Consider the following 25,131-nt stretch of genomic DNA (forward strand, 5'->3'; position numbering starts at 1 on the left):
CGGCCGTATAAGCGCAAGGGATACCATTTCTGTCAGTTTCTCGAGCGCCTTGATTCCGTGTCTTCTCTCTCAATCCAGTGTCGAACGAGGAAGATGCGGTATCGAAACGCCCCCCCACTACTTTCTCGGCACTTCGACCTCCGCCGCGCTGCCACGAAACACGTACATGCGCGCCTCGCGTAGCTCGCGTGTGTGCGGCAGCCGAGCGTCAGCGCGGAGAGACACCATTTCTGCTGGTGCGTGTACACGACTGACTATAACGAACTGATCGCGAAAAACGTGGAGCGTTCAGAAACCAAAACAAATCATTGCTTCTATGTCTTACGCCGTGTTTTTAATTTTCATGGCCAGCCTATCAAGCAAATCAAAATAAGATTCGTCAAGCAGCTTTACTTATCTCTACTTTAATGTATTAAATTTTGCTCATTTAAATACTTAGTATGCTGCAATATCTTATAATAAATATTTTTCTGTACATTATATGTTTTGTGACGTGGCAAGTTTTCCTGCCTCGCCACTTTGTCCCTCAGCCTACGCAAATCGCCGGGGTGCGCATATGACTGGGCCGGACATTAAAAGAAAGAGCGAAATCTCCGGCGGGACTGAATTGCGCTTATTATTTTGTTATATTGATTCGCAGCTTAATTTCATGTAAAATCAGGCGCCTCGACAAACGTCGTCGAAGGAGCAGCAGCGACGAGGGAGGTCGACAGCAGCTGGACGAGGCGAGGGCGATCGTTCAGGGCCGGAGCACGGAAAACTGCCGACGGAGAGGAGGACGAGGCAAGACACGGCGACAACTACGCGCCGCGCGGGAAAGGCTTGCGCGAGGTGTTAAGAATGGACAGACTAGAGCGGACGAACGGCCTAGATAAGGGCCGTCGAATGCTGGCTGTCTGCCCAAAATGATAGCAACGGAGGAACGTCGCCTCGAGAGAAAGCTGCTGTCGTTCGCAAGAACGGTGAGAACGGCGAGGATATCGGATGTCGACGGGAACCGCACGACACTGGCGGAGACCCAACACTGCGCTACCGTGACGTCACGGCCAGATAAGGACGGCCGCTGATAGGCGCAAGGATACCGTGCACCCTGTAGGGGGGGGGGGAGGTAGCGCCCATCGACCGCGCATCGAGCGCAATCCTCGCGGCTTTTGCGTGCGACTCGGCAACTTGCGTACGTGTCAGGCGTGAGCGAGCGATCGATATCGGCCCAGGTTATCGTTGGTGGTTATCGGTAGCAGTGCCCGGCCTGGCAATCCCTGTCCGGACATCCACGGAACCAGGGAGGAGATAGTGTCGTCGTCGGAGTGACCCTCTAAAAGCTGTAAAGCCACGAGCTGCCCGTGCCGGTCGGTTCATGCTCTGAGGTGAAGCCATTAGGTTAGTGTGTGAGTGCGTCCGCTGCGTGGCGATTGAACGCACTTTTTTCGTGTTTGGCTGACTCTCCATCTCAAGCACGAGGCACCCAGCTGTCGTCTGCCGCGTGTACGAGATGGAGAGTATCCCGCCATAGAAGCTCGCGGACGACCGGCTTCCCGGGAAGCCGCAAAGCCCTCGCGCACGTGCGCGAGTCGAGCCACGGCCGTGATCGCACAGCCGCCCGAGATATCGCGCGTTTTAGGATAATTTGGTATTTTAGTTGCGACGACTGCGTTGTCGTCGGCGCAAATCTTTTGTGCACTTTTTATCGTCGAGCTAATTGGTTTGTCTTAGCAAAGACTTGGCTATCGTGTTCTCGTCGCGCCGGTTAAAATGCGCGCAATTGGCTGTCGTGTTCCGCGCGCGACCAGCCACCGTAATCTTCGCTTTTAACGTAATTATTGTAGAAGTTAAGGTAATTCTAGCGTCCCGTTTATTTTTCCGCCAACTCCTTATCTCTTTCGGTTGTTTTTTTTTCTCTTTGCATTGGCTTATATTTTTTTGTCTGCTGTACGCTGTCTCTATTATGCACTACAATATATGTTATTCCTACTGGTTACATCGGCCTAACTTTGCTTAATTTCTCGCCTATCCGTCTCCTCCCGTAAGAGCCGCTTCGTCCCGGTCTCCGCTACCCCGTCCCTCTACCGGTTAGAGGAGCTACCCAGATAGCCAAACGTGAATACTCAATCTAAATCAAATAATTGCAGAAATTAAGTTGCTCGTCAATTGCTATTATGTTGCCTATAATTTAATGAAACAAAAATGTTTTTGTTAATTCAGTATTAATATGCTGAGTTTTATTGTCAAACAACGGTAGAACAATTGTTGCAACCAACGTTTATAGCAATCTGATAGCAATATGTGAACAACGATTATCATTCATGAGTTGTGAGCAACGTGTCGGCAATCGAATGGTAATATAAAGTTAACAGGAACATGCGAGTATTACTTTTAGTCATAAGTTGTGAGCAACATGTCGGCAACCGAATAACAACTCTACTATAATAATAATTACTGAAAAGTTTTCAACATTTAGTTGACAATAATGTGCATTATTATTGAGTGAAAGAAGTGCACGTAAACGCCAGTACCTAAGCGACCAACTGAAGCGAAGCATACTTACATATGCATCGCCTAACCTACTTTTTTACTCTTATTATGAATGTACATCATTTGTCGTTGTGTGTTTCATAAAACTAGTGAAAATTCAAAATGGCCCAGTGTCAGCAATGCATTTTCGATTTTTAGCAGCCACACTAGTAGCATGGAAGGGGAAGACTAGTACGTATGTATGTGGGCGCTTTGCGTATATGTGTAGAAGCCGCGTGTCGCGCGCGGAGGGATACCGATTCGGTGTGCGTATATACAGTCATGAGCTAAAAAGTTGCAACACTTTTTTTTATGAGTTTTGGAACATAGTTTTGTTCTTAACTCACTAAGCGCTCACCGATCTGTTCTATCTGTTGAACATAAGTCTTGATATGACACAGATTTTGTAACAAGATCTATATGGTATTTATAGACGGGATATAAAAAAGATTAAAAATCTTTTTACCTGTTGTTTATAATATGATGGCAATTTAAAAACACAATATGTTGCCCGTCAGTTGTTCACAAATTACTGAAAATCGTTGTCATCAGATTGCCGACGGATTTTCTACAAGTTTTTTGCATTGTCTGCAATCTGAGGGCAACCTAACAGCAACACTTGTTTCCTACCCATTGTTTAGATTTTAAGTATTCCTGACGTGTTGCGCGCCAGTTGCCAGCAAGTTGCTGAAAACTGAGTTTAAAGTCTATTGCCAATAGATTGTTGGAAACTTGCCATATTTTAAAAATTGTTACTGACAAAAACATACTGAAAAGAGGATACCCCCTTCTGTTGCTTTGCTGACAACTTATGAGCGATATTTGTGGCAAGTCGCCGACAATTTGCAATCATTTGGCTATCTGGGTAGCTAGCGAGCGACGCTTTCGCGGTTTCATATGACGAGCTATCGCATGGTATGAATTAGCGTTTAGCGTTGAAGAGTGAACCCGGTGACGCAACCGGTATAATCGCGTTTGGCGCCCAATTTCGCGATTTAGCGTGAACGTAGCTATTGGTGCTTGCGTCGCTCTCGCGCATGTTTCACGTATAATCTCTGCTACCTTGTTTGATTGCGTATTTCGCCGTCGCTCTCCGGCGTAGAGAAAATACGTGACAGTTTACACAAGTTTCTAATATAAATAATTATTTAAAATCTTTATGTTAAAAGTATTTTTCATAAAATTCCAGGCAAGAAAAAGAATATAGGAAAAATAGCAACGACGTTTCCCTTACGTTTGACTTAAGGGTTACATACCTTCTTAGTGCTGAAAAAATACTGATTTCTAGAAATTTCTTTAGAAAGGATAATAAATAAATTTAATATCTACAAAAAAACATGTTTAATTGTTTATAATTAATGTGTAAAATAATAATTTTTTTTCAACATTAACTGTTATGATTTATTTAAATTGACTTTTACAAGGGCAGCTTTACAAAGGCCCTCCGTCAAGACATCCATCCAGTATTAGCGCTCTAGAATTCTGTAAAACAAATGAAAATAAGAAAATCAATTACAAGTCTCTAAAATAATTGTGATATTAAGACAGATTAGGTTTCAAAATGGTGTTAAAATTTGAAAGTTATAGCATTTAAAAAAGGTTTAACTTTTTTAACAAATTTTTGATTTTTAAATGTATATAAAAAGTATTATAATAAAAAATGTTTTAAATAGCACGTAAAGTCGTATAACATTGTATTTTATATAATAAAACAATTATTTTATCAAAAGGGATTGAAAATTGTTAAAGTTATTGTGCTAAAACTTGGATTCAAAAGCAACCCACTCCTCCCAGTAAAAATTAATTTAAATAAGTTAAAACAGTTTTAAAAAATTATTTTTTAAAACATTAATAATCATATCTTTTTTATGAATATCAAAATTTATTATTCTCTCCCTAACAAATTTCCAAAAATCAGTAATTTTTCAGCATCGAGAGAGTATAATAGATAATTATTTAAAACACCCCATCTCACCTCCAATTTTGACGAATTAGATTCATTCGACGCGTTTTTGCAGAAAATAAAAAAATCTGGCAGAAAAAAGTATTACTCTGTCCCACGAACTGAAATATTAATCGTTAAAATTAATGATTATACAAGGTTAGAAAACCTGTCATTTCGAGGAAATGCTACAACATGAGTATGCCCTGTAGCCACATGCGCAAGCAAAAAGTGCACGAATTTGAAACGTGTGTAAAATAATTTCTAATTACACAAATTCTCTGCTTTAAAAACACATTATTTTCTTATATAATTTTTATATTCTTAATCCTTAAACACGTAAGTGTAGAAACTCCATATGATGTTTCAAACGCTTGCTGTGTAAAGACGAAATGAGATAGAAGATTCAAACCAGAGGGTAAAAAAAATTTGAAATCTCCTCTTTCAATTGATATGGTTAATCAACTTTATTGATCAACTAGAATACGAACGGCAGCAAAGTTTTGTTGGGGTCTGTGGGATTAAAATTGTGTATAAGTAAAACTTTTTTTGTATTTTACATAAAAAAGCTGGACAAAATACGGCCAAACAGGTTCGCGGATGTTACTTACACATACTGTGTCTAAAGTTGAAATACTATAAAATGCTGTGGAAAAGGGAGTTTTTCCGACATATATCATGAAACACATCAATTTTCAATTTTAGACACGATTTAATCAAAAATACTCATATTCGTCTTGTTACATAAGTACATTTTTAAATAGAAATGACAATAATATGATTTTTTTTGAAAGTATGAATCTTTAACTTTAAAACGCCGTATTGTAAAGTCCTTAAAAGTTTTTTGTTGCAAAGATGATTTTTTTTAAGTGGATTTTTAGATGCCCAAAAATACTTCATATTCTCCATGTTACACAATTATACTTTTTAAAAGAAATGACTTTGCCAAATTTTATTTTGAAAGTGTGACTCTTTAGCTTTAAAACGCCGTATTTGAAAGTCCTTAAAAGTTTTTGTTACAAAGGTATAATTTTTTAAAGAAACTGTGGATTTTTTACCAATTTCTCATTTTTGCTTAATAGTTTTTCCTTTATAACTTCACAATAAATTATTTTTCGACAATGCCGATTGTACAGTCACATTTCTGAGATTCTAAACTTTCATTAAAAAAAAAAATTGTAGTAAAATATTGATTGTAATCAAAGTTATAGCTTCTCAAATTTAAAAAAGTCTCCCAGACCCGAAAATGTGTTCCCGTATTTTACAGGATCGGTGTGTTTAAGGGTTGAAGTAAAGAATTACTTACATTAGTGTTTTTAAAGCAAAGGATTTGTGTAAGAAAAGATAGAGAAAATATAAAAACTAAAAAGATTAACAAAATCTCTATGTAAAGTGGATGAGTGTCTCATAGTTCAAATCTTCGCCTTACTAAATAAATTAGTGTCAGCAAAGTCCAGACAAAATTCAATTTAAATTTTCTGTTATATTTGACTGTAGCAGTAGATATTTGTTGGCGTTTGAGTAAAGCATACATGTGTAAACGCGTATAATCTCAAAATGATTGAGTAAAAAATCCCAGGCATAAATATTTTTTTGCTGTTTCTATATTATTTATTTGCAAACGCGGTTTGTAAAAAAAATATCAGAGAAATTTATCCGTAAATCATATTAATAGAGAAACCAACAAGAAACCGCAGACAAAATTGCAAAGAAAATACTGATAAATTTGCAGGCAACCCAATAAACCAACACATAACTGTTACATAACTGAGGGAGCACATGAAAAGAACAATGTTATATATCATTTCTATGTGGATGAGACGTAAATATTATATAAATTTGAGAGCACTTTAAACGAACAAAATTATATTTCTTTATTACGTATAATTCATAACATAATGTAAAAAATGCAATTTCGTAAAATATATGTAAACAATAAAAAAATTTTTTGCTTAATTTTTTAATAGATATGCTTAAGTTAAGAGAACTAAACATCTTTTGTGATTCTCTATATAAGTTTAATTATGTTATAATTATATATGCAGCTGTGTTGAGAGTTTTTCGATAAATACTGTCAGTACTGAAAATCTGTAGTTCATATATAGATTTTTAATACATAGAGAAAAAAGTATGTGGTATCTGTGACTACACCCAGATAGCCAAAGATGCGTGATTTCGCATGTTAAGTAAATTAAGCACTTTACGAGTTGTTGTGAAGTTGCCGTCAATTTGCTGACACCGAAGTCCTAATACATGCAAACTGAGCAACAAGAGAGCAAAAATATATCACCAGTTAATTTTGAGAACGTGCAAACATTTATGAATAATAACAAGTCATACTGGCAGCAAACTGACGGCTCGTCATGAGTTCGCATTCGTATATGTTATAATGGCTGAGTTCAGCAGACGCAACTGTTGTACAACTGTTGGATGAGTGTCTGCTGAACGCGTTTCGCTTACTCATTGATACTCAACATATTTAGTGAGCGGACGCCATTTTTTCCACCAAACTTTTTCTCCGCTATCTCAGCATGATGTAAAACAATATGTTGGTATACATATGATAAGATAAACACAAAATTGAGATTAAATTATAGAAAAAAAAAATTCGATTAGAATTAATAAATTAAATTTCAGTTTAACTTTGTTTTTTCTTAGTTTTCAAAGTTACAGAAAGATGCAGAGATAATTAAATCTAGATTGAAACAACCGATATTCCGTTAATATGCGTGGATTTAGCTCGCGGCTGGGTTAACGTAATAGGTTCAAGGCAAAAGAGAGAAAATAAATCGGCTCTGACAGTACGTGAGTTTAAGTTTATTGTGTAATACTATGTTTGATACAGATATATTTCACGATAATACGATCAAGAAATGAAAAGAGCGGTAAAAGATTTCTACGTTTTAATACAGATATATTTCACCATAATACAATCAAGAAATGAAAAGAGAGCGGAAAAACAATACGATGGTATCGGATCTAATTTCTACGGACGGTAGACTATTTATAAGGTACAGACGGCCTTAATCTCAAAGCCGAGCGGGAATCTCGCGATTCTCGGAAACGAGGTCGGCGTTCCTGAGTATTTCGGCTGACCGAGTTTCTAGGTGCGGTTGCGTTAGTATTGGCGGGGCGCGATGTACGGCGCGCCGACAGCGCAAATGCGCGGACTAGCCCGGTATGCTTAAATGCTTCAGAAACAGTGCTCGCGGCGCGTCTGGCTTAATAACCGGTGCAGAGGTTTTGGCGTGCGCGAAGTCGCGAGTTTTTCGATCTGGACGGTCCAGAGCCACCAAGTACCTTGGTGGCGGCAAAGAACCTTTACCGCTTTTGGTCTCCGGGCTGGTTGTGCGAAAGGAAACTGCGCTCTCTCGAGCGTTGGCTCTGTCGAGTACCTCGACAGCGGCAAAATATCTTTACCGCTTATTCTCGCCGGAGGAGTTTCGGATTGGGATCAAGATCGCGGAATGGATGCCGAACGTGCGAGCGGAGGCCCCCTTTTATACTGCCTGGCTCGCGCTCGGTCGTTTCCGCGCGCTTTCGTTATCCCTCGAAATTTCATCTTAAAATTCCCGTTCCTCCACGGCGGCTGGTACAGGCGCGCTTTCGTGGGGTTTCTTATTGCGGCTGATCGGTGATGCGCGTGCGCGCGGTCTTCTATCGCGCACAGATTTGCCTCGTGCTAACGGCCGCCTTCGGCCGTTAGCGGTGTTGTCCTTGTGGCGGCGGTTAGGTAAGCGCGAGCGCGCCTTCTGTCGTTTAGAGCCGGATAGCGGCCTCCGCCTGGTGTTCGCCGGGAATAATGCATGCAACGTGCATGCGTTGTTACAAGATTAAAATCTATAAACATTGAATACAATTGAAAAAATGAATGCAATTCATTTATTTTAATTATTAGTAATTACTGTTTTCTAATTCTTTAATGACATTTTTAGATTAATTCTATTGGAATAAAATACACAAGTATCAATAAAATAAGGAAATTTTACTTTCATTAATAAGTTGCAATAGATAATTTAAATATTATTCTCTTAATTGATGATGAGAACCATAATAACCGAATAAACGTATTGCATCTTATGCTTAATGAATTAATAGAACTATTACCGGATCTTAACGAATTACAAGTAGAGCAACCAGTGGTCAAAGACTTAGAAATTGGAATTATTACGAAATTATCGTTCCTGTGTATGACGATATTTTATTTAAGGAACATTTTAGAATGTTTCGTGCAACATTCGAGGTACATGTAATAAATTTTATATTACATGTAAAACTACAAATTTGCATAAAGATTAATTGGGATAATCAAATTAATTGTTTAAACAAATTTTTGTAGGATCTAGTTAACGTAATCGGACATGCAATAGATGAGAATCCAAACTATTTTGCTGATTTAAAAAAGAAAGTTATGTTTGCAATTTGGATTTTAGCTAAACCGGAAAGTTTTCTCGCTGCCAGAGATCGCTTTGATTTAGCCAAAAGTACTAGTCATTACATTTTTAAAGAAATAATCACAATTATAGCTGATTTGTTACCAAATTATATTACGTAGCTTGACAGACAAAAATGTCACAATGCCAAAAATATTTTTCGAAGAAGATCCCGGAGATTTCCCGGTGTTGTTGGGGCAATTGATGACTGCCATATTCCTATAAAGGCTCCCGCAGGCAATCATATAGATTATTATAATAGGAATAAAGTTCACTCTATCATACTGCAAGGTGTATGTGATCACAGAAGTCGTTTTATAGACATTTTTATTGGTATTCCTGGACGCATGCACGATGGTCGCGTATTTAGACAGAGTGAGTTATTTGCACAATTAAACAATGCAGAAAATCCTCTGCTACCTCCTAATATGCATATTTTGGGATATTCAGCCTACTTTCTGTTGCAAGGTGTAATGACACCGTTTCGGGCCATTTAACAATAGCACAAAATAATTATAATACCAAGTTAAGTGCAATAAAATCCATAATCGAAAGAACATTCGACCTATTAAAGAGTAAATTTCGCAGATTGAATATTTAGACATTTATGATCCAATGTTAGGAAATACAATTATAACAGCAGCGTGTGTATTACATAATTTCTTAACAGATAGAAACAAAATTGATTTTGAACATGAAGCACTAATCGATAAAGTAATGCAATTAGTAAATGATGATATACATATACAAGAAGAAAATCTTCCAGCGATCACAAAAAAAAATGAAATAGTAAATTTACTGCAATAAGATAATCGTTTTCAAATAAAATATTGTACAGCCGTGGTTGTATCAAACGTAATTGGTTCTTACTTGTGGATCCTAGCAATGTTTGCAAATTACTCGATGAGCAAGGCTACATTCCAAAAACCATTAAAGAAAAAGTGTCACAACTATATTGTCCACAACTGTATGTATGTACATACACGGGGTCAGGAATACCTACTCATTTAAGTTTAAAGCGTTTCAATTTTCATTTAGGATATATAACGTGAAGTATAGAAAACCCAAAACGTAACTTCAGATGGGTAGGTATTCCTGGCCCAGTGTGTACAATAGATTGATATTAATAATGCAAAATTTGTTTCACAATAAATATCGCATTTTTCGTTTTTATATCGATACCCATGACTGATTACAATTAAAATAATAATCGTTATAGTACTTGAAATAAAAATAAAGTAATTTACAAAATTATCAAAATTATAAAACGTTAATTAAACGGTTAGATATGTGGTAGCACAGCCACAGCTAAGAGTAAGTAATAAAGTACCCGAGCCGAATAAGGCCACTTAACTTATTTTATTTTTTATAAATTTTATTTACAAAGATAATGAAATGAACTAAATAAGAATAAAATGTTTATTTTAACCACTTGCCAAAATAAACTTATCATCTACATAAAACATTTTTTAATAAACAAAAAAAAATTTTTTTAAACTGTGACATTAGGCCTTATTAAATTCTTGTGTTTTTTTAATAAGGCCCGAATTAAAAATAAATTGAAAATAACAAAGAAATTAAACATATTTTCCAACTCACTGTTAAAATGATTATTAATCACAAATACGAAATCCTTTAAGATCTATTTTACTGTAAAACATCACAATTATTTTTAATTTTGTCTATAATTAATATTTTAACTTTAAGAAATTCTATTTTAGTACAATTTTAGCTTATAGAAAGTTAGCGTCATTGAAAATCGTTATTCTCTGTTGCAAGCCACATACATAATAAATCAATGGCAATGACTATAACAATAAATGTATAAGTGGGTTAATTAATAATACATTATTTATAAAAAAGTATACTCATTCCAAAAAATCGATATATATATATATATACATATATATAATAAATATATATATATATATATATATATTTGTTTTTTTCTATAATTAGAAAATTGAATATTATAATATGTTGTAATAAATCATAAAATAATGTATACTTACTCTTGTTGCACTGAATAAATGTGTTGCTACCGGTATTAATTTACCTAGTCCCTCTTTATGTACTTTTTATGACACATCTTTTAAGCATATATTTTAAACATAAAGCGCATTTTTAAATAGTAAATTTAAAAGTAGGCCTTATTTAGTACTGAGCCTTATTCGGTTCAAGTACCTTATAAAGGAAACAAACTCACAAATTGTTATGTTTGAGTTACATCATGGTACAAACTAATACTGATTAAAATTAATGCTAATCAAAGTTATAGTAACAAAATAATATAAAAGAAATAACATATTTATGTTGTAATGATGCGCCTCCGCATCGTTTTCCTCTGGGGCCACGAACTGCCCCCCTGTCTGGCCAAACATCCACCGGACAGGCAAACAGGCGCAAATAAACGTTATACATACGCGCGTTCGAACGGCTCGACAAACGCGCCATTACCGTACGAACTCCGCGCACTAAACCGCACTCTCCTGGCGTTGGAGCAACGAAGAGGCGTGTGCGCAAGCGAGAACGCGATACCAGACCGATCTCAGAGCAGCGGAGATGCTGTATTTCGAAGAGAACTAAACTTCACCCAAGTATCTTTCCGAGATCGGGGTATAAAAGGCGGGCAATCTCGTGGAAATATCGACTCTTTCCTGATCCAGCTTCCAAGCCAGACCAGGGAAATCCGTGTAGTAGAGCGAGCCTTGCCACCGCTGACAGATCTCAATGATTCCGCCAATCTCCGAGAGACCAGTTACCGCGGTGGAGCGAGCTCCGTCACGACCGAGAGATCTCGGCACTGGCCACCTCTCGTTTCGCAACAGAATCCGCGGTGAACACTGCCACCCAGGAGATAGAGAGATCTCAAGGCAGCTGACATCGACGCATTGACAAAGCTCTCTCTAAGGGAATCCCGGATTCACTTGTCGCAAATCGCGAGACCGAATTCCGAGAAGCGCATCGTCGTATCGTCTGCGCGACGTTTCAATCCGCGCGCACAGCGGGCCCCGAAGTCGCACAGCCGCGGACGTAAACATCGCGAAAGAATACGCGCCGTAAACGAACGAGTGCAACGGAGATATCGATACCGCACTGTTCCCACTCACTGGCCGCAATCCCAGCGAAAATAAAACCGTATATAGCTACCGCCACATTCATTGTAAATACCGCGCTTTCTATATTCCCTTGTTTTATCTATATTACCAAAACATTTTGTTTGTAATAAATTCACATTTATATACGCACTCCCAATCTCAGGATTAATTAACCCGGCAACCTCCCTTTGAGTCCTGGCTTCCCTGAGCTTATCCGTCTTCGGACAATCACAGGTGGTTACAAGGTACATTGCATAAGGAAAAATACGTGGCTGAAGTTCATGTATTATATTGAGAATATATCCTATTGTATAGATTCATTGTTTAAAAAATAAACGATCTACTATTTTATTTATGGAGAGGAGAGGGCGTGCTTTACACCCTGAAAGATAGAGTCTCGTTACATGACGTATTTACAAGTTCTCTCGCAATTGAAATTCTGTACTATAAGATTCGTAGATTATTTGAGCATCCCTGCTCCATAGAGATGACCGCCATTGATAAACTCTTTGTAGCATATCGACGCTGGTTACCCTTTGTGAGGGTGTGTAAGTGTGAAGTGTAAGTTGAAAGTGTTCGAAGCGATAACCGCATATGCGTGATCATACAAATCGGTTGGCTCCAACTCCTATTTAGATAAGTTAGAGGAAAAAGCTGTAATACGCATTTCTGTGATCTCGACTCGCCTCGTACTTGCGATAAACGGCTCGACTTAGAATCTGTAATCCTTTAGTCGTGCTCAAAATAAAAATTATTTGTGTGTGATTGAACTTCATGACTATTAAACTTGCTCTGACTCAATCCTATCCTAACAACGAAGTAAGATAATTGACCCGAGATAATCATAACTATCTTCTGCTATAAATCTTACAGTACTATCACATGAAAGATATTCCAAGAATCTATCTACATACTACTCTAATTTATTCTATTATATTCTATTCTTGTTCACTTGTTTTCCATTTTTTTATTTGTATGATACTTTTGTAACAAACCGTCTTTCCGCTCCTCCCTCGGACCGTCCACCGTTCCGCGCTGTCCGACCAACCACCCATCGGACAGCCAAATAACCGGCTCACGGTGCCAATAAATATTTCCAACAATCGGCGTAGCGCGCAAATATGCATCCGCGCGTCGGGAGTATCTCCGCGCGCACACGCCGAAAAAGCGAGCAAAGTGGCGGTCGCTGCCAATCTCGAGCAGCGAGGACTCCCTCTCCGATACCGAACTGTCCGTCCCCGCGCCGCCCCTCCTCTCAAGATTCGGCTACATAAGCGCCGCCGCTTCTACGAACAGGGCTTTTTCTCTCCGAACCGTCCTGTTCGAAAAGAAAACGCAAATCTTTCCGCTCCAATCCGAAATCAAGAGAACTTAGCTTCTACCAAGAGATCTCGGCGACGAGCTCGTGGCGACGAGCTCGTCCGCAGAAACGGAGGCGGTCAGGAAGCTTCCTGATCGCCTCCGTTTCCGCGGACTCAAACGCCTTGGGTTTCACCGAGAGATCTCAGTAAAACCGGAAGCTCCACCACCTAAGTCCTCTCCGTCGGCACCGACTCGCGATCTGGGGTGGAGTTCCGCGCCTTCACCAAGAGATCTTGGCGCGAGTCGCTGCTCCCGCCGCACCAACAACGCGGTACTAACTCTGCGCATCGCGACCACCTAATCACCGTACAGCTGTACCGCGCGCGCGATATCGCCACTCAGGCCCGCGCGCCTGTGGCCAGTGTGGCGGTGGTCGCGGCCTTCGGCAAGGCCGCGCCGACGCGTAAACAGGTATTCCGAGTTCGAAGAAATTCGTCTCGAGATCACCTAAATGGTGTAAATACCTCGCGTTTATTTCACGTCGTTCGTTCGTCCGCGCGTAATCATAGATCTGTCCGTCCGAGAGCCGCGATCATTAATCGTCCGTCCGAGCGTTATTTTTCTGTTCCGTCCGTCCGCGCGTAGAAGTTCTCCGTCACGTCCGTCCAAGCATCATCCCCATTTGTCCGTCCGCGCGTTGCACCCGCGAAGATTTGCTTATACATTTTCCATTCTTTTTAATAAACTGTTTTATTTGATTGTCAACACAACCACGTCTAGTTTTCTCGGCAACCTACCCGCATCCTCGTCCACCAAATCAACACCGCCCGTGCGCGGAGTCAGGTCGTTATACTTTAACTTGTGTCATATAAAAGCTCGGTTTATTTTTATATATCTATGATTTCTCGCTACTTTTTTGTTGTTTCATGCCTACATTGTCTTATCTTTTCAGGTATATTTTTTCATATCTTGATCGTTTATTCTTTAATAAGAGAATAAATCCTTTCACTAAATATTTAGGCTGTAATGACCAAAAAAGATCAAAAAATGAAAAATTTTTTTCCTATCGAAAACACATTAAATACTTTGGTAATGATTAACAATTTGGGAAAAAATAATCCGAAGAAACGGAAATTAATAAATTGAATTACATTCCATTACAGAGCAAAATATGCAAAAACTGTTACCAAAGAAATCAGTAAAAAAGCATCTTAAGTTCCCAGATGGATGATGATCCAAATACACCTGATCTCTCGATTTATCGTCAAAGTATTAATTTTCATTCGCGATGTACTTTTGGCTGCAAAAACCCCTTGAAGTTGATCGCAATTCCCCAAATTATCCGTTGTAAACTATAGATTATAACCAAGAATAGATCGATTCTTGACCAAATATACTTGTCAACAAAAAATAGGGAACACTTTCTAGACACCAAAAATTAGGCTAATTTCAAATGACTGTAGCTTAGCAAAAAATTATCGCAGATAAAAAAAAGTATTTTAAAGCTTGAAGTTTGAACTTTAACACTGAATCGACAGATTTTTAAAGTTCTTTTAACTTCCTTGTTTTATGCAGTAAAAAAGCACATTTTGTTTGTTCCTTAAAATTTCGTATTTTTGACACTTTGCAGCTCGACAAAAAACTTTTTTTTGAACAATTCAAACAAAGCTTCATAAACTACAACATTTTGCCTACAAAATGTTTTTTTTAAATTTCTTTACGATTTTTTTTGACCGAATAACGTAACTTTGAATATAAATGAATATAAATCTGCATTTTTTATAAATGATATCCGTACTCCATAAAAAATCATTGTAGACTAAAAATTAAAAAACATTTTAAAGCTCAAAGTTTCAGCTTTAACATGCTATTAATAGTTTTTAAAAATTTTCTCAATTTTTTATTTATGCCCCAAAAAAGATACACTGTTTTTTCTTTAAAATTACATATTTTTGATTGCTTGTAGCTCAATAAAAAAATTTTTTCTTGATAAATGCAATGCAAGTGCCGTAAAGTATTTTTTCTACAAAATGCTTTTTTTAAATTTTTCTACAATTTTTTTAACCGACTTACAAGACTTTAAAGAAACATATTTTTTACAGTACATTTTTCCGAAAACTAACGTTTACCGCCAACATTAGCATTACCCAATGTTCACCATGTGAAGGTTTCCGGTCGGACTTTTGCATATTGCGCGTGCGTGTGCGTGTGCGTGTGTGTGTGTGTGCGCATGTCACAGGAGAGATAAGGACCCCCACGCAGAAGTGACGAACTGCGGAGTCCTTATCTCTACTGTGACATGCGCACGCCCGCACGCACGCACGCACACGCGCGCGCAATGTGCAAAAATCCGACCGGCAACCTTCACATGGTGAACATTGGCTAATGCTAATGTCGGCGGTGAACAACAGCTTTCGGAAAAATGTATTTTAAAAAATATGTTTCTTCAAAGTCTTGTAACTCAGTTAAAAAAAATTGTAGGAAAATTAAAAAAAAGCATTTTGTAGAGAAAATGTCATACTTTATGGCATTTGCATTGCATTTGTCAAGAAAAAATTTTTTTAAGCTACAACTGTCAAAAATAAGTAATTAAAAAAAACAGTGTACCATTTTTGAAAAATTAATAAAAAATTAAAAAAATTTTTTTAAAGTATTAATAGCATGTTAAGGCTGAAACTTCGAGCTTTAAAGTGTTTTTTTCATTTTTTGTTTACAACGATTTTTCACGGAGTACGGATATTATTTGTAAAACATGCAGGTTTAGATTCAAAGTTACGTAACGCAAGCAAAAAAAAATTGTAGAAAAATAAAGAAAAACATTTTGTAGGCAAAATGTTGTTTATGAAACGATGTTTAAATTGTTAAAAAAAAATTCTTTTGTCGAGCTACAAAGTGTCAAAAATACAAAATTTTAAGGAACAAAACAAAGTGTGCTTTTTTATTGCATAAAACAAGGAAGTTAAAAGAAAATCTGTCGATTCAGCGTTTAAGTTAAAACTTCAAACTTCAAAATGCTTTTTTCATTTTTTATCTGCGATGATTTTTCGCCGAGGCACAGCCATTTAAAAATAGTTTAATTTTTGGTGTCTAGAAAGTGTTCCCAATTTTTTGTTGTCGAGTGTATATCACTATGAAGTATATAACATAATTAAACTTTTTTTTAAATATATATTGTAAAAAACTTAGGACCGTAATGACGTTAGATATTGTTAAGCAAGTGGAATAGTTACGGTTTCAGGAAAGCATCATAGCTTAGCTTAGCATTAAGAACGCTGTCTTATGGTCCCAAGTTCAAATCCCAATCAACTCCGTATTTTTCCGTCACTTACAAAATTCATACATACAAACACACACACACACACACACACACACACACACGTGCGCGCGCACACACACACGCACACGCACATACACACAAATATATTTGTATGTATGTATTTCGACATAATATAGAATTTAATAAAACAGCATATTATTTTTATTGTTATAACATAATACCTATCATCTATAAATACATATTGCAAGATATGCAAACTTACAAATTGATGTTTTCTCAATTTCGGAAGCATTTTGTCTTGAACTGGAAGATCTTAAAGGCTTTGGAGGCTTTTTTATACTTTCCATAAGTAATTCTCTCAAGGTACTTTCCTTTTGTAAAGGTCGTAATCGTCTTTCTGAAGCCTGCACAGTAAAATATAACTATTATTTTTATCAAATCATTTATATTTTACATATATACACACGCACGCACACTTAATTAAACAAAATAAATATAAAATAAATATCAATATGAAACATAACTCTAAACGTGTTTCGTGTTCTAATAGCTATTTCGGCTGGGACGCACCGGTGTGCCACCTTACCGGTGGCATACAAATTGACTCCGACTATTTTCTCAGGTCCACTTTGTGTACAACCAATATGCACTTGTGAGGTGTATCAAGTCCAGACGAACACGGCACCATTGAAAAACTGCATTATTTGACTAGCTAAACACAAAAGTTGCACCGACACCTGAAATGTGCAACCGGTGCGTCCCAGTCAAAATCGCTATAAGCCTTCATTAGCAATAATTATTGAGTATACAACTTAGTTCGGTCCGTTTTCAAAAGATGGCTCTAGGTGCTATAAATGATTGACGGCGACAGCTAATTATTTCTCTATCGTAAAGTGTCAACATCTGTCAAACAAATATTGTTTACAAGCCTTTGGATTTTGCACAACAAGTTTAATTTTTATTGCGTTGAAAATGTCGAGTTTTATTTCAAATAAGCACCCCCTTACAAAAAAAAAAAAAAAAAAAAAAACTATTGCCGGCCATGTGATTATTACACGCGGCTGTGTGATTATTATTGGTGGCTCTGTAATTATCAAGGCAAATATTATTGCCCTTATAATAATTACTAACAATGGAATACAGACGGATATTACTTGCCTGTTGGGTATCACTAGAAAAATCATTGCATATGTAATAACTACTGAGGGTACGAATTATAGGCAGATATTACTGGATGTCGCTTAATTATTGTTATATAATAATTAATGTTATTATATGATATGAGCAGGGATATTAAAAATATTCTTGTAAATATAAAAACTTAAAAATTTTTTTATATTATTTAGAAGTTTTAAATATTTTTTTTCAAATAAAGCAGCAAAATATTTTTGTATAAAAAATACAAAAATAATATAAATTCGATTAAATAAATGTTTCATAAATATATAATATAAATCTCACACAGCATAAATGACTGTTTGTCGACTAATAGTCAACTTTTTTCAGCCGACTTAAAGTCAGCTATTAAAGTCGATGTTTAGCTAACTTAGGATGATTTTTGTCGACTTTAAATTGTTGACTTAAGAGGATGCTAAAGTAACAGAAGAACTTCCTCGACGTCGGTCCTACAGATCACTGTAGATTATTTTTCGAGCAAGACCAGGCTATTGCTCTTTGTCCATTGCATAGATCTGTCTTTGTTTTTTGATTATTTCGCCATCTGCGAAAAGTCCTATCAACTACTGTTGGGCTCCATATTGCTCTGTTTATGACAGTTCAGCTTCGCTGAGCGAAATATGCGCGTGGTAAAAGCACATTAACGTATCTTTTTTGTTAGGCGTTCAATCGTAACTTTGCAAGGTCAGTGTTATTCGTGCATGTTTTCTGAAGGGTGCTCTACTATCATTTTGTACGCACGAGCTACACAACTTCTGTATTAAGGTAAAGTTAACCTCAGGTGACGGCTATACGAGTGAATTTTTAATGATTTATTAAATTTTTGTTCGATTTTCTTATAAAATTGACCTGAGCACCCTTTCTTTTTACGCGTATTTCAATTCTAAAAAAAGTTTTTGTGATTCTGTAAAGCCAATCCAAAAATATTTAATGCACTGTAAATGTCAGTAATTCGTGGTACTTTAGCATCCTCTTAAAGTCGATTTCAAACGTCAAATGTTGATGCATAGTGCGCGCGCGATATCATGCGATTGCTGCAATTTCATCCTTTTGATTGTCTTTGTGTGCAGTGTGCCTCCCGCGTGCCAGCTTTTCAAGTGTGCAATATTTATCACAATAATGTTCTTCATTCTTAATTAATATAGCATAAAAAAATTAAAGAATATTGGAGATATTATACATATGTAAATTTTTTGCATAATAATTCGTGATATATACAATTATGTACAAGTGAGGTTAGACTCATCTTCTTCCTTCTCCTCTACTGAGTTTCCATGTATCTGTTAGTAACAGTATTTTTGTTTCAGCTTGTGCAAAACATAGAGGCGATGCTTATATTATGTTAGCCGATCAAAACATTCTGAAGTAATAAATATATGTAATAGTGAAAGATGTGGCACCGGCGAATTTCGGGCGAAGCACATGACGGTACATGATCAAGGTAATTAACATGACCTTCTAATTTTTGATAAATTAATTTGAAACACAATATAAACAAAGTGTCGTAACGGTCACAGCTACGAACTACAATATTTATTGTATTGATTTTATATACCTTTTCACTGCACACCAAATTATATTTTTCGATCATAGCTTCAAATTAAATTAATAGTAATATCTTTTTATTAAATTAAAAATCAATTTACTAATTAATGATGCTAACTCGCATCAAAATGAAAACTCTTCCTCCGCCCCCTTAAAAAATCTGTAAAAAAATTATTGTAAAAAATAATACCTCAGCCAGGAGAGAATCTATTTGGTGCACAGTTTAATAAACTTGAAAAGCTATATAAAATCACACCATAAATATTAACACTAACAATATCTAATTGCTGATTTTATTAAAATCTTAATAAAATTTAATGAGTGTGGTAGTATTCATTGAAACATTTATTACAGTAAAGCAGCAGGTGCAAAAATATAAAAATATAGTAACGAATTGCGAGGCACTCACTCCTCGATTTCGCTTGTCGCCATGGAAGAGAAATAGCGTATTGCTATATTTATATTTATTTTTATATTTTTAATGTAATTATTTATATATTTAATATAAGTTATTGGTTTAGTATTATACAATATTATATACGTAAATTTATACTGTATATACAGTTTTCTTGTAATATATATAATTTTATAAATATTATGAGTATATTATATAAAAAGTACAATATATATTTGTAAAATTGCATGCAATAAATAGCTATTATTGTATATATATTCATTTATTATTTGTGACGTGTATAAATGACATTATATAAAAATCCTATGGGAGAGGCCTTTTAGGATAATTTCAGTAGTTACTAATAAAGTAACAATATTTTAGTAATATAATTTTCAGTTAATTATAAAACAAAAATTATTGGGCTCAATCAACAATATATTTACTACTATTTCAGTGGTGAAAAACAAGAACAATATATTTTGATCACTGTGTCTACTAATTTTCTTTTAAAATTAACTGGAAATCATTATTAAAATATTGTCGTCATACCAGTAACTACTGAAATTAATCCAAAAAGCCTCTTTTATTTAGGCAGTAATATTTTGACAGTAATATTTTAGAGTAATATATTTCAACATACAGTGGTACAAAATATCCACTAATATTCCTATGTAATTATCAGTAATATCTATGTGTAATCGGCAATAATTCTTTTTTGTAAGGGCCATTTGTGGGAAGTTTTAATTTTCTGTTTCAACTGGAAGAAAGTTAGACATCTGTCAATAATATTCAGTACATATCGCTTTGAGTTTCATAAAAAACCTAGCTTTTACTATGTTGAATATGTCAACTTTTGTAGTAACTAAGCAGCATTTGCGGGAGGTTTTAGTTTTCTGTTTTAATTGGAAGAAAAGCACAGCTGAAGCGCTTCGAATGCTTGTGGAAGTGTATGATGAATCTGCACCATCGGATAAATCTTGCAGAGAATGTTTTCGACGATTTAAAAGTGGTGATTTTAATGTTGAAGACAAAGAGCGTTCGAATTAACCAAAAGTTTGAAGATAAAGAATTAGAAACATTATTCGATTTGTGTCAAATGCAAGAAGAGCTCGCAAAAACATTAAAACTCAACCAGCTATTTCAAAACGACTCAAAGCCACGGGATACATCCAAAAGCAAGGAAATTGGGTTCCATACGAATTGAAACCGAGAGATATCGGACGACGATTTTGCATGTCCGAAATGTTGCTTAAATGGTACAAAAAAAAAGTCTGCATCGAATCATTACCGGGGACGAAAAATGCGTTACGACAACTCAAAACGTAAAAAATCGTATGTAAAGCCTGGCGAACCGGAAACATTAACGCCGAAACCAAATCCATTGTGCCAAGATAATGCTCTGTCTTTGGTGAGATCAGAAGAGTGTAATCCACTATGAGCTGCTAAAACCTGGCCAAACCATCACGGGAGACTTCTACAGGCAACAATTGATCCGTTTAAAGCAAACTATAGCCAAAAAATGTCCAGAATATACGACCAGACACGAGTCCATAATCTTTCACCGCTTTCAACGCTCGGCCTCATGTTGCTGTTCCGGTTAAAAACTATTTGGAAAATAGCAAATGGGAAGTTCTGGCTCACCCGCCTTATAGCCCAGACCTTGCTTCTTCCGACTACCACTTGTTTCAGCCGAGGGTTTGATTAGAATACGCTTCACTTCAGAACAGAGATCAAAAATTGGCTCAGTTCTTGGCTTTAAAAGATGAACGTTTCTTCCGCGACGGAATCCATAAATTGTCAGAAAGGTGGGAAAAAGTAGGCTAGCAATGGACAATACTTCGAATAAGATATTAATTCATTTTGTCGTTTAAATAAATGCGTTTTTCAAGCAAAAAAACGGACCGAAAATTAAGTTGTACACCCAATATAATAAACAAATGAGAACCAAAATTTATAAACTATTGGTAAGAGATCGATTCTGTATCCTCAACAATGTCGTTATGGTATTGTTGCGCAATTATTACATGATACAAAAAACCTGCGCAACGATATTATAATGACAATGTTAAGATTAATTGACCCTTACCTCAAATATCAGCATAAATTAACAGAATGCACAAGAGCAAGAACGAAGATGACACAGCACCAAAACAAAAATAAATAATTAAATAAATAAATGCAATATTAAAATGCAATATTAAATTAATGTTTTCAATCCAGTAAAAATAAAAGTCAGAATAAAAGTGTAACAAAATTTTTTTTATTCACTGTAATCCTTACAGATAAAATATGATCGGAACGTCATTGTCGCAACTATTCTTTGTTTATTAGCGAGAATGAGTGGAAATCAAAATGTGGTCAAGTTGTCATTCGTTAATGAGTTAAACTAGATATCTGAGGTAGAATTAAGGAAACACTTCTAATCAAGAAAGGTTAATTCTAGAATATATATATTACCAAAGTAAAAATAAGCGTACACAAGGAAAGGTTATCGTCTTATTAAATTGAATATGAATTCTTTCTTATGAAAGGTTAATATTAAAAAGAAGCAAAAAAAAAATCAAAAATTGTTGTATCAAGCTTCGAATCGAAAACAACTCCTGCTTATGAGACTCACAAAGAGTATCTGATGAATATTAGGAATATATTGAACAGAACAAGAGAGATCAATGACAAAATATAAACATAAAAATCTGCGTGCAAACAAGATCATTTGACAAATGTTATCGTAAGGTTACTTATTAAATCATATGAAATATGAGCTTTCAAACAATTCAATATCTTTGTTCAAACTAATACCCTTCTTTTGTTCTTTGATATAAATCATCTTCGAAATGAGTCCTTTATGTAAATTAGATTCAGAGTCAAAAATGGTGACTTTATCTGCTCAAAAGTATGATTGAATTTTGTGATGCAAACTACTCAAAAAACCACTGAATATTATTATTTTTGTGTTCTTTAACCCTTAAACACGTAAGTGGGTCTGAGAGACCACCATATGAAGTTTTGAACGCTTGCTATGTGAAGACGGACTGAGATAAGAGGTTCGGACCAAGACGTAAAAAAGTTTGAAATTTCCTCTTTCGATTGATATAGTTGATCAACTTTTTTGATCAACTACAATTCGAACAGCACGGCAGCAAAGTTTCGTTAGGGTCAATGCGATCTATATAGTGTGTAAGTGAAACTGCTTTTGTGAGTATTTTACATAAAAAAGCTGGACAAAATATGTTCGAACAGGTCGGTTTGCGGATGTTACTCGCAAACATACTCTGTCTAAAGTTGGAATACTACAAAATGCTGAATAGAAAAGAGAGTTTTTCCGAAATATATCATGAAACACATCAATTTTCAATTTTAGATACGATTTAATCAAAAATACCTCATATTCGCCTTGTTACATAAGTATATTTTTTAATAAAAATGACAATGACATAATTTTTTTTTGAAAGTATGAATCTTTAGCTTTAAAACGCCGTATTGTAAAGTTCTTCAAAATTTTTTGTTGTAAAGATATGATTTTTTCTTTAAAGTGGATTTTTAAATGCCCAAAAATACTTCATATTCTCCATGTTACATAATTATACTTTTTAAAAGAAATGACTTTGCCAAATTTTATTTTGAAAGTGTGACTGTTTAAAACGTATTTAAAACGTATTTAAAAGTCCTTAAACGCTTTTTGTTGCAAAGATATGATTTTTTGAAGGAAAAGTGGATTTTTAACCAATTTCTAATTTTTGCTTAATGGTTTTTCTTTTATAACTTCACAATAAATTATTTTTCGACAATGGCGATTGTGCAGTCACACTCCTGAAATTTTGAACTTTTGTTTTAAAAAAATCGTAAATATTAATTGTCAAAGTTATAGCTTCTCAAAGCTGAAAAAGTTTCCCAAACCCAAAAATGTGTTTCCGTATTTTATAGGATCGGTGCGTTTAAGGGTTAATTCTTACCCCTAATCATCTCTTATAGTTAATCTGCCTCACAAGTGGCATCGTAATTATTACAGTAAATTTTATGAACAATGTTAATATTTATATCAACAAATTGATTTCTATCTTTATGTACTCTGACAAATCTATTAAACTTATTAATAATCCTATATTCAACAAAAAATTTCAATTTATCAATCACTGAAGCAGCTACTTCTAATCAGGGTTGCTAATAATTAATTAAATTTTTAATTTAATTATCTACTAATTAAGAAATAAGTCTGTGATCAATAATTACGGACTTGTTTAATTGATAACTAAAAATACAATCGTCAATTAACAACTAAACTAATTAATAGTTAAAATTCTAATTCTCAATTATATAGTTAATAATTAATAAATAAACTTTCAATTTTCAATTAAAACTAAAGTAAATTAACAATTGGGTTCGTAAATAAATTTTTGAATTGGAAAATTTAATTGTTTTATTAAAATATAAGTACTATGATAACAATTTATTAAAATAAAATCAGTTAATTTGTTAATATTTTTTTAATAATAAAGTTCAAATATTCATAGAATTTCAAATGGATGAAAACGCATCGCTATTGGCGTGACGTCACAACGTTGTTCCTTTTCCGCGCGCTTCGAGCCTTCTGCTGTGTGATAGTTTCGCACAATTATTATTATTAAATTATAAACAAAAAGTAGTTTCAAATATGGCAAATATTTTAGAATCAGGTTTTATTAAAGCTGATTTAACAAATTTGTTTAAAATAGACGTATTTATGGTTTGTGAGTTTATTAAGGAAAATGACAAATTCAACGCTGTTGAAGTTAGGGAATGCAAAAACTGCAATATAAGTTCATTTATTTCTAACATCAAACGAAGAGTATCCTGCAGCCAAAATATCAGTAACCTCTTTTGTATCTCATTGTCAGTAAGATGAAAGGAATAATTTGCAGTTCGTTCTCTATTGAGTTGACAGGAAAAAATATGTGGCATAACTCCCGATTTCATTTTTATAGGCCCACCCATTGAAGAGAAACAAATATAATTTTCCATGTCATCTTTTAATTAAAAAATATCAACAAAAGAATTATTTTTACAACATGTCATTCTTAGATACTATTCTCATAACCTAACCTCAAAACCTAACCTCAAAACTTTAGAAATATAGATACTAATGGAAATAATGGTTTGATATTGAATATTTACAACAAAATGATCATCACAACAAAAATAATTCGATTTTGTTGATTCATGCGGACGTCGAGCCAATCGAAACCACAACTACCTTATTGCTTCTTCGCGTAGTACTGTCACAAATACTTTAGCGAGTGCACTTTTCGTAATATTTTTGCTTAAGGACACAAAATACTATCAATAACTTATGTTTATTTGTTGTAATAACAGTACAGCAGTTCAAATTAAATAAAAATTGAGCATACAGCTGTACTGAGTATTATGTGCATACATACTATGCTTTCGGCAACAACATCGTGACGTCATTTTCG

The 25,131-nt window shown here is 35.3% G+C and overlaps 1 protein-coding gene across 5 annotated transcripts in view; it reads right to left on the reverse strand.

Moving 5' to 3' along the window:
• LOC105203442 (protein spire) overlaps window positions 1-25,131 on the reverse strand; it is a 330,825-nt gene that overhangs the window by 143,040 nt on the left and 162,654 nt on the right. For all 5 annotated transcript variants that reach the window (XM_039455090.1, XM_039455089.1, XM_039455093.1 and 2 more), the window contains one exon: window positions 16,826-16,967. In XM_039455090.1, coding sequence (XP_039311024.1) covers window positions 16,826-16,967 — 142 coding nt within the window. The remainder of the gene's footprint in view (window positions 1-16,825; window positions 16,968-25,131) is intronic.

The sequence above is a fragment of the Solenopsis invicta genome, chromosome 11, assembly GCF_016802725.1.
Source record: "Solenopsis invicta isolate M01_SB chromosome 11, UNIL_Sinv_3.0, whole genome shotgun sequence".
NCBI classification, from domain to species: domain Eukaryota; kingdom Metazoa; phylum Arthropoda; class Insecta; order Hymenoptera; family Formicidae; genus Solenopsis; species Solenopsis invicta.